The sequence below is a fragment of the Leuciscus leuciscus genome (genome assembly GCF_965113295.1).
Source record: "Leuciscus leuciscus genome assembly, chromosome: 6".
NCBI lineage: Eukaryota > Metazoa > Chordata > Actinopteri > Cypriniformes > Leuciscidae > Leuciscus > Leuciscus leuciscus.
In genome coordinates this window covers 3,390,222-3,404,374 of record NC_138730.1, presented here as the reverse complement: position 1 = coordinate 3,404,374, position 14,153 = coordinate 3,390,222, and the positions used below count along the sequence as shown (strand labels likewise).

The window sequence follows — 14,153 nt, the reverse complement described above, 5'->3', positions numbered from 1 at the left end:
ACAGTCCCAAAAATGAGTTCACTTACGTCCATCCGACGAAAGAAGAAGCAATGGTGAAGTCACTTACGATACGAACACAGTTTCACACGAGCAGTCCCGACACGCGATGAATGCAGTTGATCCACGTCCCACGACGACGAACCACACAATCTTTCCAGTCCTGGATGAATTCTGAAGTCCACCACGTACGTCCAATAACTTCGACACAGTTATTGACCACGAATTTGAATGTCATTGAATGTTAATCCCTCATCACGCACGTCTTGACTCAAAGATCACGAAGAAGATAACAGAAATAAAAAAATAAAAAAACACTTCAAATAGCAAAACAAACTAAATCAAGCGTCATTTCTCTACACTTTGGGCCTTATATCACACATCATGGGCCCTATTTTAACGATCTGAAACGCAAGTATCAAGCGTGAAACACAAGTAACTTTGTGGGCGGGTCTTGGGCGCTGTTGCTATTATACCGGCGGGATAAATGACTCTTGCGCCCGACGCAAATCTAAAATGTGTTGGTCTGAAGTAGCTTCATTATTCATAGGTGTGGTTTTGGCGTAACGTGAAATAAACCAATCAGAGCGTCATCTCACATTCCCTTTAAGAGCAGGCGCGCTTGTTCTATAGTGGATTCCTATCATAACGGCGGATTTGCCAGACGCACGCCAGGAGCGGTTCACAGCCGAGGAGACCGACGTTCTCGTCACGGCCGTAAAACACAGAGAAGTGACATTGGGGATGGAGAAACACACCCAAATTAACTTCGGTTAAACAGGCGTACGGTATGATAATTTGGGTAAATGTGTAAGCTAGATGTATGCTTTTATAATAATCTATCTATCTATCTATCTATCTATCTATCTATCTATCGTAATAATGTATGATTTGCAAAAATGAAAACTGCTGGTTCTGTGTAGATGAGAGAATCAAAGTGTATGCGCGTTGTGCGCTACATTGATTATGGCCAAGCATGCGCCCTTAAAATAGCATCTGAATAACATGCGCAACACGCCACTGACTTTAAACTAGTTTTTTTCAGTTACTGGCGGAATTGTTTTCTAAACCTGCAAAATAGCACCAGGGAACGTTTGCGCCGGAACACGCCTCCTCTTTGCGCTGAACCGCCCCGGGGAGCGCAAGTGTATTTCTTAAGACCTATTCGCACGGGATAAGTATTATCTAGGGACCTCTAGTAATTTGTAATAATTGCGGAGATTGTCTGTGATCTTAATCCCGTGCGAATCGGTCATGTCTGTAATTTGTAAAGTAATAATTCCCCCGCAAATGACCTACCATATTTCGCCGAAAACGGAGGTCCTGTGATAATATTAGTCCCGTGCGAATCGGCATCTCTGATTTGGCCGGGATTTGGCGGGGCTTTTTTTTTTTTTCAAGGTAGCTATTTCTTTCTTATTTCTTTCTTTTCGTTGGAGTGTTTTGACAGTGTTTTGGGTGCTGGGTCATGTCGCTATACACCATATACAATTTGCAGAAAGAGAAAGATGAAAACCACCACAAGTGCGAAGAAAAAAAGAATGATTAGATGGAGATGGATGACATGTATAGCAGCATGCGGTAAGTGTAATTTTTTATGTTTGTAGGCTATCATACATCTAGAGATAACGACAAGACATTTCCAAGCAATAGCTTATCAAAAATAAGGCACAATCAAGCCAGGGCTCACTTCATAATTAGGAATAATGTTACAAATAAATCAAGCGTAAAGCTTAAGCTAATAGATTTTAACCTGGTGAAATGTTTTTTTTTTATCCATCTAACCGGACCCTCAACCATACGCAAAAAGTGTACAGTGCCATATAGTCGCCCATTGAAAACATATTTCTACTGGGCTACAAGAAATGTAATATGGGTATAAACTATTTTAATATGTTTATAGTTAATTTTGTAAAGTATTTTTGTTTATTTATCATTGCTATCCGTATCTAATAGCCTACATGGCACATTTAAATAATAATAGCCTATGAATAATTATTATAAAAAATAATAATAATAATGCTTGCCCATGTGTAAACTGTAAAGATACAGTGAAGAATACAGACTACAATACATGTAATAAAAATGTGCTACACAAATGCAAGCAATATTGGCAGTTGTTTTTTTTTTTCTGGTGGTCTACTTGTATAGTTATAAAGTGTAGTCAGTCAGGGCTGGGTTTAGGTATTAACTTTAGATTACCTGAAAATCAAAATGTCATTCTTAAATTTCTTAATACTTTTGATGTTATTGTTCTCATTTGAATCGTTTTCTGTAGTTTAGGTACTTAAATTTGTAAAAAAATGTGGGCCTTCCTCTGATTTTGATTACTTACATCTGTGTTGAATATTAACACTGCAAACTGACATTATGTACTAATGGCCTTCTCTCTTTCATAGCAAATTCATGGTACAATGAGAGAACAACACGGGAGCGAGGCCCTTCCTTTTGGGAAACAGAGGTGCTCCAGAATTTTCAAGACAATGATTGGTACCTCAACTTCAGAATGCCCAAAGAAACCTTCAATATTCTTTGTGACCAGCTGCACCCATACATCAAACCCCAAACTACCAACATGTTGGATCCAGTACCTCTAGAGAAGAGGGTAGCAGTTACAATCTACAAGCTTGCCAGTAATGTTGAGTTCCACGATGTTGCCAACCTGTTTGGTATTGGAACCAGCACCGCCTGTAATATTTTCTGGGAGGTGTGTGAGGCACTGAGCAATCTCAGGAGGGTTTTTGTGAAGAGGCCAAAAACTGTCCCTGAAGTCCAAGCCATCATCACAGGATTTGAGAGGAAGACAGGATTCCCCATGTGTGCTGGGGCTTTGGATGGCACACACATACCAATCATAGCCCCATCAAGCTATCCCACCGACTATTATAACAGAAAAGGATGGTACAGTGTTCTTCTTCAAGGTCTTGTAGACCACACTTACAGCTTCCTTGATTTTGATGTTGGCTGGCCTGGGAAGTGCCACAATGCATACGTTTTTGAGTGTTCACGTCTGTGCCGCAAGCTGGAGGATGGTACCTTTTTCCCTCCAGTCAGCAGGAACATCCAAGGGGTCGACATACCTGTCCTGATTGTGGCCGATTCTGCCTACAGCTTGACTAGCAACATAATGAAGCCATTCCCGGAAGGTACAGCAAGGGGTCCCAGGGCAGCCTACAACGCCTCCTTGAGCCGTGCTCGTATCCACGTTGAACACGCATTTGGCGGCCTCAAGGGCTGTTGGAGATGCATTATGAAAAGAAATGACTGTCAAACCCACAATGTGAAGTATGTTGTGTCTGCTTGTGTAGTGTTGCACAACTTCTGTGAAATGCAGAAAGTTGCTTACCAGGAACCCCTGGAAGATGTGTTGGATCAGCCAGAGGCAGGACCAGAGCAGCAGATATTTTCTGCTCTCTCCCCAGCAGAGCACATCCGGGAGGCCTTAGTAGCCCATATTAATACAAATCAGTAAAGTGCAAAGAAGCTTTGGAAGCTCATACACAAACTATGCAGTCAAGACGCACGTGAAATTTAAATCAAACATTTATTTATAGTGCAGAGCATCCTTCATTTCTGAACTTGGCAATTCACATAAGTTTGAAGTTTTGTTCAACTTTTTTTTCAGTGTTTTGTAATAAAATAAACAATTTTTACAAAATATAAAAGAAATGTGCAAATATTGCTTTCCTAAAAGAAAAAGGCACATTCGGAATTTGTCCAGCCGAAGTTTTTTTAACACACCTTTTTCCCTACTTAAAATGTGCTAAATATTGCTTTCTGTAGGGAAGCACTGAAACCATACAAAAATCAAAGTAAAGTGAAATAAATAAAATGGTGAACTGCCAGACCTTCTAAACACACTAAATCTAAAAGGCCTAAGAACAAATAATGCTTTCCTGCAAGATGTTAAGGCACAAAAAGCTAGTTGGGTGGGTCATTGTAGTAGTGCACTTGATATGCTGCTGGGGCAGGGGGTCCAGGGGTTGTGGATGGAAAGTCCATGCTCTCAGCAGATGGGCGTTGAAGAGGTGGTGTATAAGGGTAGTAATGTGGGGCTGAAAAAGGTGAATGCTGGGACTGGGGCCTAAAGCAATGAAACATCTGGAGCATTAGCGCCCTGTTCTCTTCTGCTCTCTTTTCATCAGCTTCCATCTTCTTTATTTCAAAATCAAGACGTTTCCTTTCCAGCTCCATTCTATTTCTCTCCATCTCTTTCTCCCATTCAAACCGCTCCCTATCGTAGTCATGGGTGTTGTCATTTTGCAGGAGACGGTCCAGACCCTTGTCAATTGCCTCCATTATCTGTGTTTTTCGCCCCTTTCTTCTGCGATGTGCTGCAAAGACAAAACATTTATTTCAGCAAATTGTGATGTTAAAACCTATAAATACTGGGAACATTCAATGCTACAGTGATTAATTTAAATTCCTTTGGTAAGAACTATGTAAAGGTCAATTAATGGTTTGTGAATACACCTTTGGGACATTTCTTGTGGTTACATCTGTGTGCCTGGCAATGTCAGTGCACCACGCAATGTGCCAAAGTTCAGTTGAGTGATGCACTTGTTAAGAAATGGATGTATTTGAGCTCTCATAATTCCTTTTATTTTTATTCTCAATTAAAGTGATGCTGTGATGTGTGGTCTGTATATTATGCTATAATGGTCGTAGGCTACTATAAGCAGGGTGAGGGAGACGGCCCTGGGATTTTGTAAGTGCAGGTTTATTGCACTTAATACAAAAACAAACCTTGTTGTATTATTTTAATTTAATACTGTGAAGCTGCTTTGATACAATCTGCATTGTGAAAAGCGCTATACAAATATACTTGACTTGACTTGACTTATTGCCGTCCACCACAACATAGACCAGACAAGTATTGTTTCACATTCTATTCTATTCAAACATGAAAGTGCACACACAACAAAGCATCACTGTAGATGAGAAAAACAATAAAAGTTATTATGGGAGCTAAAATACAATTTCCTGCTCTTAGCAGCTGCATCACTCAACTGAACCTAGTGTGTGGTAGTGTACCAAAGGTACATTGACAAAATATTGATACTTTTAAGTATCATAGTACAGCTAACCAGATCATCCATTCGCTCCTAAGTAACTACCTACATTTGTGTAGCTTATTGAAAACTATTTTCCAACATGAGAGCCCACCTTGTGGCTTGGGTTCAGCAGCAGGAGGAGGTGGGGGTGGTGGTGCTTTGGAGGCTGAGCCATGACTGGATGCCTCATCCTCTGCATCATTTTCCCTTGAGGTGTTGTGATCATTAGGGCTCTCAGATGAACCTGCTGAAAACAAAAGAAAATCAAGCAGGTTCACTCAGTAATGATTTAGTATGCTTCTACTTATTTCTTTATTTAACTATAGAGAAGATACAATGTCTACATATAAATTAACACGATATAACGTTACAGTATTATGTACTGTACAGGCCAGTGTAGGCTGCTTACCACAGTCAGATTCCTCATCTGAACTCCCCCCAATATCCATCCTTATTTCTCCGGGGTTGTTCATAGGTCGGCAACCTGTATATAAAAACAATAGAAAACGAATGTAAAACTAATGTGCTTTGCTGTGGATCAACAATTGGCAAGTGGTTGTCTAAATTGTGTGGCATTACTAAAGTTAGCATACGTTACTGTACGTTGCTGCTAAACTGGCTTTTACTGTAGCACATGTTAGCACATGTTTGCATTACGTTAACCTTACAGTAACTTACGTTAGCTGTTGAAAAAGAGAAACGTTTTATAGCGGATAAACTGGCTATTACTGTACCATGTGTTAGCTAACGTTAGAGGGGAAATGTTGATTAATCTTACCGAGAACAGCGTCCAGTTCATCAAAATAAGGACATTTAATGGGGTTTGTTCCGGTCTTCTTGTTGTTTTTGAGGCTATCACGGTACTTTCTTCTCAGGTAGTCCAACCTTTCTTTACACTTGGTCCAATCTCCAAAGTCCTGTATAGACGGGCACCGGAGGACGAGGTCTTTGTAAATATTTTCCCAAACGGTGTGGTTGTGCACCATTTGTTCGAATTGCCTTTGATAACGTGGTTCACCCCAAACATCGATTAAAAAGAGTGTCTCCTCACGCGTCCAACGTCGACTTTTCTTCTTAGCACTAGCAGCCATGTTGGGAAACAAGCGGAAACAAGGAAGTAGATGTGCGCAAACGTCTTGACGTCATATCCGGGTTCCGGCTTCCGGGAGATAAGTCAGTAAATTCGAGTAAAATCACAGGCTTCGCTTATCCAGTTCGAATGCGCCAGATGAAAATCAGACGTGGGTGGGTAATTTATAATTCACACGAGGTCCCTAGATAATACTTATCCCGTGCGAATAGGGCTTTAGTTAACCGACGTGCTTCTGTGGAGGGAAAAGTCCGCTGTGCACGGGTGCAAAATAGGAATGATACATGCGTCGGTGTACAAAGTCAATTGCGCTGGGTGCAAGATAGGGCCCAAGGTCTTCTCATGCCATGTGCGATGCTCCTCCCCCTTCACGTAACTCACGTTATGACGCAAACTAATCATGCTCAACAGTCACTGGCCAGCAATAGTACATTTACATTCAACGCTATCTCATTGGATATGAAACAAAAACATTTAGTTATATCACTGAAAAAAAGCACAAATTTCAATATTTTAAAACACTTCAAAACAAAAGGCATATTTATTTTAAGGGTCCCTATGGATTACATCGAGGATCATGTTCGTACAGTCTGACAAGCAGGAATCGTAAAGGACTATTATAAATCACACAGTGTGAACTCGGCTTAAGACATTAGTGGCAGATATAGAGTGACAACTGATATTTATATGCATTTTATGTCAGTGATTCTCAACTCCAGTCTTGGGGACCCACCGATCTGCACATTTTGTAAGTTGAACTGAGAGTGAAGAGTGTGTCATTGTTTTCTGCAGGTTGAATGGTTGTAAGATCACAGCTGAAGGTTGTGTTGCTCTGACTTCAGCTCTGAGATCAAACTCACACCTCAGAGAACTGGATCTGTCTAGGAATTATCTAGAATATGGAAGTGTGAAGCGTCTCTCTGGTTTGAAAGATAATCCACATTATAAACTGGAGACACTAGTGTAAGTTTTGATTTACATCATATAATATAATAATATCATTTGATTTGAACTAGTCAATCCTCTGAACAGATGTGTCAGCAGTAATGCATATGTTACTGTGTGTGTTTTATTTTACTGACAGCTGTTAAATGATGGTGAATATGGAGCCACTACAGAGACATTATCATCAAAACCGAAGATCTCGGTTACTGTATACAAATGTACATGAAGTCTTCCTCTCATTCATGTATTAGTGAATTGTTTTTTATCATCAGCTATCTCATTGAAGTGAGCAGATCAACACAATCACTACATTAACTCTACAATGAACTTCAGCTGAGTTTCTTCTGTGTTTCGGGGTACTGGATGTTTTGGTCTAATGATGATGCTTTTAATGTCTTTGTGAAATGTCTTCCTGAGATTTGATTGAAGCTCATCTGAAGAGGATATTTGCCATTGTCACATGATTATTGTTCTGTCTTTTCTTGTGTCGGTGTGTGAAAGGCATGATTATGATTAAGGTCCAAATTTGTCATCACATGATCACATCACCACGAGGTAGTCTGTATCCCTTCAGAAACACTGCTACACCATGAGTATTTAAATCGAATCAATTATTCCTTTCAGCACAAACACGCAATTTTTCGATGTAAATTAGGCTAATTAGACAATATCTTGTACACAAATGTCACAGATATTGTCTCGCCATAACAGGATGGCAGAGCGCGATGACTGAGTGTCAGGAAGAGAAGAAAAGCACCGATCACATCGCTAAGGTCCCAACACTCGGGTTGAGGTCTGAACTTTGACTGGGTCAGTGCAACACCTGTCCTGTTGAATGACCCAGTTTCAGCCAAGCTTTAGCTGTCGGACAGACGGCCTCACATTTGACTCTAGAATGCTTTGGTTTACAGAGGAGTTCATGGTCGACTCAATGACTGAAGTTGCCCAGGTTCAGTGGCTACAAAACGAGCCCAAATCATCAGCTCTCCACCACTGTGCTTGACCGTTGGTATGAGGTGTTTGTGCTGAAATGCTGCGTTTGGTTTTCTGTGCATTATGGCCAAACATCTCCACTTTGGTCTCGTCTGTCTAAAAGATATTGATCCAGAAGTCTTGAGGTTTGTTCGGATGTAACTTTGCAAAATTAAGCCGTGTTGCCATGTTCTTTGCAGAGAGAAGAAACTTTCTCCTGCAACCCTTTTAAACATGACATACTAGTCTCGTCTTTTTCTAATTGTGCTGCCATGAACTTTAACATTTAACATGTTAACTGAGGCCTGTACAGTCTGAGGTGTTTCTCTTGGGTGTTTTGTGATTTTTAAACCTTGGGGAGAATTTTCTGGAACGTCCACTCATGGGAAGATTGGCAGCTGCCATGATTGTTTTCCACTTGTGAATAATCTTCACATCGTTTCCACTAACATTCAGGATAGTGTTTTTATCTGTCAGGTGTATGTTGCTGTGTTCTGAATGGATAAGTGTACTGTATAGGTATATGCAGTCAGGTCAAGGTGGTTGGTTTAGGTGTTTTTAAGCATCTTCGTGTGGTCCTGTTCAGTATTGCAACTTGACATGTCTGAAACAAGTTGACGATAAGTATGCATTTAATTGTGATTTAAAACACTTTAATCTATTGACAGCCCTACATGTTATACATAATCTACAGTGAGAATCTGTAAACTGACATTCCCAGAATTCTCTGTTTGACAACTCAATTTGATGGTTTTAAATTGTATTACTTGTTTTTTTTTATCAGTTATTTATACATTAGAGATTTATGTTACATCTTATGTTGTTAAAAGCATTGTTTTAGTGTCATGCGTGTCACCATGATGGTGTTTTGTATTATTTCTATACTGTATATCCTTCTATATATCAGTTTTTCCTCAGCTTGTGAAAAAGCTGCTTGTGAAGAACTTTAATTCATCATGTGGTTTTTCTCTTTACAATCCGTGTTATGCGGATGTCAGTATTATGTTTAAATCCCTGGTAGTCATCAGTTTTATCCCTTAAAATTCATCTTTGATCACCAAAATTACATATTTAAATGTTTTTTTCCTTGATAAAAAATGTCTTCATGCCTTAAAATATCTTGAATGTAACTCGACACCATTGCCTCATTTAGTATGCGTGGTTCAATGAATATGCAAATGAGCCCCGCCTCCACTCACTCACTCAGCTCAGAGATCCACTGGTTGACGATCACACGTTGATCTGATTGGTTACAAGGTAGTTTGTGACGTCAGAAACACCAGCGATTTCAAAGCGTGTGTTTGAGACTGTCTTTGGTTCACTGCAGTTTTAAGGAGAAAATACTCAGCAATGCTGTCGACTTATGAATTTACACATGGTTTGTCTTAAAGCACATTAAAAACACCACATAGAACAACAATTAACAACTTTATTTCATTTCATTTTATTTATATAGCACAAATAAACACAACTGAAGTTGACCACTGTGCTTTACAAGGTAAAAGTCCAGGAAACATGAAATAAGTTGCAAAATAAGCCATTAACACATAATGTAATAAAACCATAATTGAGATATAGTGAAATGCCCAGTCAAAAATATAAAACTTTAGCTTAAATTTAAACTCATGTAAAGAGGACAGGGATCTCAAGGATAAGGGGAGGCTATTCCATAGCCTGGGATCAACCACTGCAAAAGCTCGATCCCCTCTCGACTTAAATCGTGAATGTGGCTGGGACAGATTATAACTGCTTGTGGACCGTAGGCACGTTCAAAGTTCAAAGTTCAGATAGGTAAGAGGGTGCAAGACCATTTAAGGATCTGAAAACAAACAACAATATTTTAAAATCAACTCTATGACGCACCGGCAACCAGTTAAGAGACATTAAAATAGGAGTAATATGCTCATGTTTGCGAACCCCAGTTAGAAATCTGGCTGCAGTGTTTTGAACCATTTGAAGCCTTGTAATGGAAAACTGGGATATTCCTGCATATAAAGAATTACAGTAATCCAGGCGGGATAGAACAAAGCATGTGTGACTCTTTCAAGCTGTTTGGGTGATAGGAAAGACTTTACTCTAGATAAAAGATTAAGGTGAAAAAAGCTTTGATTTAACTACTGTGTTTATGTGTTTATCCAGCTTAAGGGAGGAATCCAAAGTAACTCCCAGACTTTTAACTGTGGATTTGATGTAGGTGTACAAGTTTGCAACATTAAAAGTGTTTTTTTTCCATTTCCTACAGAGGGCCGAACACAATAGCCTCAGTTTTGCTCACATTTAAATGTAAAACATTTGAGGACATCCAGGATTTTATGTCGTTTAAACAAGCAAATAGGGTTTCTAGGCCTTTTGTGTCTGTGCGCTTGAAAGGCAGATAGATTTGAGTATCGTCAGCATACAAGTGAAAAGACACTCCGTACCTCCTAAAAATGGATCCTAGCGGTAACATGTGTAGTGAAAACAGAGTAGGGGCCAAAATGGAGCCTTGTGGAAGGCCACAAGTAAGAGGAGCTACAGACGAAACAGAGCCTAATGCCAACTGAAAAGGTTCTGTTTGTAAGATAATATTTAAACCAACTGAGAGCGCTTCCTCGATGCCCACAAACTTTTCAAGGCGTGACAATAGAATTCTATGGTCAACAGTGTCAAATGCTGCACTCAGATCTAAAACAAATGACAGAGTCCCCGGAATCGAGAGATGACAAAATATAATTCAAAACTCTTAATAAAGCAGATTCAGTTCTGTGGTTAATCCTAAAACCAAACTGGGATATTTCACGGATACTATTCGCATCAAGGAAACTCTGTAACTGCAGTAACACAGTTTTCTCAAGGATCTTAGATATAAAAGATACATTTGAAATGGGTCTAAAATTTGATAAATCAGTAGTGTCCATATTTGGCCTTTTCAATATTGGTTTCACCATGGCATGTTTGCAGAGAGCTGTAACAAAACCTGAGAGAAGGCATTTGTTTATGATGGACAAGATCCATGACCCAACATTGTGAAATATTGTTTAAAAAACCAAGTGTGAACAATGTCAAGAGATGAGACAGTAGGCTTCAACTTAGCAACTATATCTGTTAAACCGGATATGGTAATTGGCTCAAAATAGTTTAAAAACCTGATGGCCATGGGAGTGTCTGCAGGGTCAGTAGTCGAAGGTAATATGGACTGTCTAATTGTTACTATTTTCTCCATAAAAAAATATCAGAACATTTTCACACGTTGAAGCAGATTCAGTTAGATAATTATTACCTACAGGGTTAAAAATAGAGTTTAAAATACAAGATCCTAGGATTGTTTGAGTTTTTAGCTATTATCTAATTAAATAATGAGACTTAGCTGTTTTAACAGCTTTTTGGTATGATATTGAGACTCCCGTAATATCTCAGGACACCTGTAGTTTATCCTTTTTCCATCTGCGCTCTGCTCTTCTACAAACTTGTCTTAAGTGGCGAGTGTTTCTATTCAGCCAAGGTTCAAATGTATTTTTCTGACATTTAAGTCTCAAAGGTGCAACAGTGTCAAGAGCGTTGGTACACAGAGAATTAAATAAACTCAGTAGCTCATCAATATCCATTGAATCTGCTAGATGTTCCACAGAAAGCACCTGACCAGCATCAGCAAACACTGCAGAGAAAGCATCAGCAGACGCTGGACAGGATAAGCCTACACATGACCACTTTCTAGGTCTGACAGATGCAATGGTATGACATAAGAGATCAACACTAAAAACAACAGGCCTGTGGTCTGAACAACTTAAATCACCAATTTGAACATCTGAGATGGAGAAACCATGGGATAAAACCAGATCGAGCATATGGCCATGTACGTGGGTTGGCTCATTTACCCATTGAACAAAGTCACACGGTTCAATAAGACTCGAGTAGTCTTTGGCTAGTGCTGAAGAGTCAGAGCATACATGAACATTAAAATCACCAACAATTAAAATTATAATACCCCCCAAAAAGTCTTATAACTCATTTAAAAAATCTTTGTTTGTTTTCGGGGGACACTACTGCAATTACCAGTGAGTTTGCCTGATCCAGTGAAAAGAGTTGTACTTCAGAAGTCGAATAGAAATCCGTCTCCAATATACCAACAGCAGAAACCGTTTTTAAAGACAGTTGCCAGTCCTCCACCCCGGCCCGAACGACGAGGGGTATTAAAAGATTCTAGTTAGTGGGAGTGAGTTCAGAGAAAGAACTAATATCACCAACAGAGAGCCAGGTCTCCGTCACAAATAAGAAGTCTATGTTGCCGGTGGTTATAATGTCATTTAGAATAAATGTCTTATTGCTCAATGATCTGGAATTTACTAAGGCCATCCTAATTGATACAGAATCACTGACCGGCTGCGATGCTGAAGTGCCCGTTCCAATGAGCGAAGGTGCCGCTGATCCACGCCGTAAGTAAGGGACGCGCCGCCGCAGAGGCTGCACTGACGAGTCCCCTGTTAGATCACAGATCCGATGATAAGGCGTCTCCTGAGAACGCCTCGCAATGTAAAAGTCACGATCCCCCTCATGTACACGAGCGTCCCGGCGAGGCCGACCAACCAGTCCAGGCACCAGGCGCAATTTCAGCCTGACGGCCATACCCCCCCTTTTCCTCTCCTCCAAGGCAGTGCCCAAGGCACACGGCACAACCACACAGGTAGAGTCATCAGGAAAGGAGGAGGCGGAAAGCTGGAGCACGTGGCCGGCACATCTTTGGTACAGCATAACTCCATTGTTGTTCTAATGTTAAGCAACGTCTGGCGGTCGTACATAGGCGGTGTGGTGACATGGTAGGCAACACTTTGATTTATTAAGAAAAGGAAATATATGACTGTGTGCAGACAAGCAAAAAGAAATCCAGAGAGACAGACGGCAAGCCAAAGACAACGGCGCCATCTTCCAATGACCCTGCCATTAAATTTCCATAAAAAACTTGATTTTCAGCACAGGGGGACTTAAAGCAACACTAAGGAACTTTTTGTCTTCGGTCCCCCTACAGGTTGGAAGCGGAATTGTCCATTACCGCTGTCGTAAATCATTTAGCCTACCGCAGCCTTCCGCCGCACGCACGCTCGCTGTTTATCCAGAACGATGTCCTATTATATTATGTTACTATAATAACGATGTCCACAGACGAGGTAGAGTATGATGCATGATTTTATGAAAGTATGATGTATTGCGACATCAGAAACAAAGAAAAACAAAATAATGACTATTGTAACGCTTGATGTAAAGCAAGTCAAATTTATAGTTTTCTTATGTCTCATTCGAACTACAGAAACACGACCCGATCTGGCAATCTTACATAGTGTGGTTATAGCAGATAAAGGGCCGCAAAGCGGAGGCATAAGTGCCGTTCACCCTGTTACGACTTGATGAACCACTGAAACCATTTTGGAAACATTATTTTAAGGTAAAAAATTTTACATAGTGTTGCTTTAAAAGGTATACAAATCAGGTTTTAGTAGCAGAGTGGCCTTGCTACTTGGATTAACCAGTTTAAAATGTTTTATTTTTTTATTACAGTTTTGAACTGTATTGAGGAGTAAGCCAGAAATGAATAGGACATAATTATTCTGAAATTATTATTACAGTTATTAGTAAGTTTGCACATTAATATGAAAAGATGTAAGAAACTGTACACAGCCTAATGAGATGAAGTAAAAAAAAAAAAAGTTAAAAAAAAGACTGGGATGAACCCTGACCCAGAAGGGGGAGCCATTGTCCTCTGGTCAGCTTCTGTCTGACTGGAGCCATGACATTTCGACAATGTGCCGTATGAGGAAGACTTGTTTTTAAAGCGAAATGTAAAAGTGCCTATTTAAGCGAGTTTGTCATTGTACTGTTTTGTTGTTGTGTTTTTCATTAGGAATAATAATGAACTCACCATTCAAGCAATTGCCGCCTCCGACTTACTGATACTTCAAAAGCGAAAGTAGCATAAAATGAGCACAGTCGCGCGTGCATTCATAACGGTGGTGCGTCTGTTTTTTTATTGGGTTTTTTTATGTATTATTAATTACAACTGACATATAAAACAGAACATCACAGTACTTAATTATTTATTTATTTTTATTCTGATTGGATAATTA

General features: G+C 39.8%; 2 protein-coding genes across 12 annotated transcripts in view; one reads left to right on the top strand and one right to left on the bottom strand.

Moving 5' to 3' along the window:
• LOC309501916 (NACHT, LRR and PYD domains-containing protein 12-like) overlaps nt 1–9,002 on the top strand; it is a 124,456-nt gene extending 115,454 nt beyond the window's left edge. For all 11 annotated transcript variants that reach the window (XM_082174193.1, XM_082174188.1, XM_082174197.1 and 8 more), the window contains 2 exons: nt 6,934–7,104; nt 7,226–9,002. In XM_082174193.1, the coding sequence (XP_082030319.1) occupies nt 6,934–7,104; nt 7,226–7,232 (178 nt within the window). In that variant the 3' untranslated portion in view covers nt 7,233–9,002. The remainder of the gene's footprint in view (nt 1–6,933; nt 7,105–7,225) is intronic.
• LOC309500477 (uncharacterized protein) lies at nt 3,919–6,109 on the bottom strand (the record flags this gene model as incomplete). Its single annotated transcript, XM_082172089.1, has 4 exons — nt 5,830–6,109; nt 5,461–5,535; nt 5,164–5,295; nt 3,919–4,331 (listed from the first exon to the last, which is right to left on the bottom strand). Exons 1-4 carry the CDS (start codon nt 6,035–6,037, stop codon nt 3,919–3,921), a joined length of 828 nt encoding a protein of 275 aa, XP_082028215.1. The 5' UTR covers nt 6,038–6,109.
• Nucleotides 9,003–14,153: the final 5,151 nt, after the last annotated feature.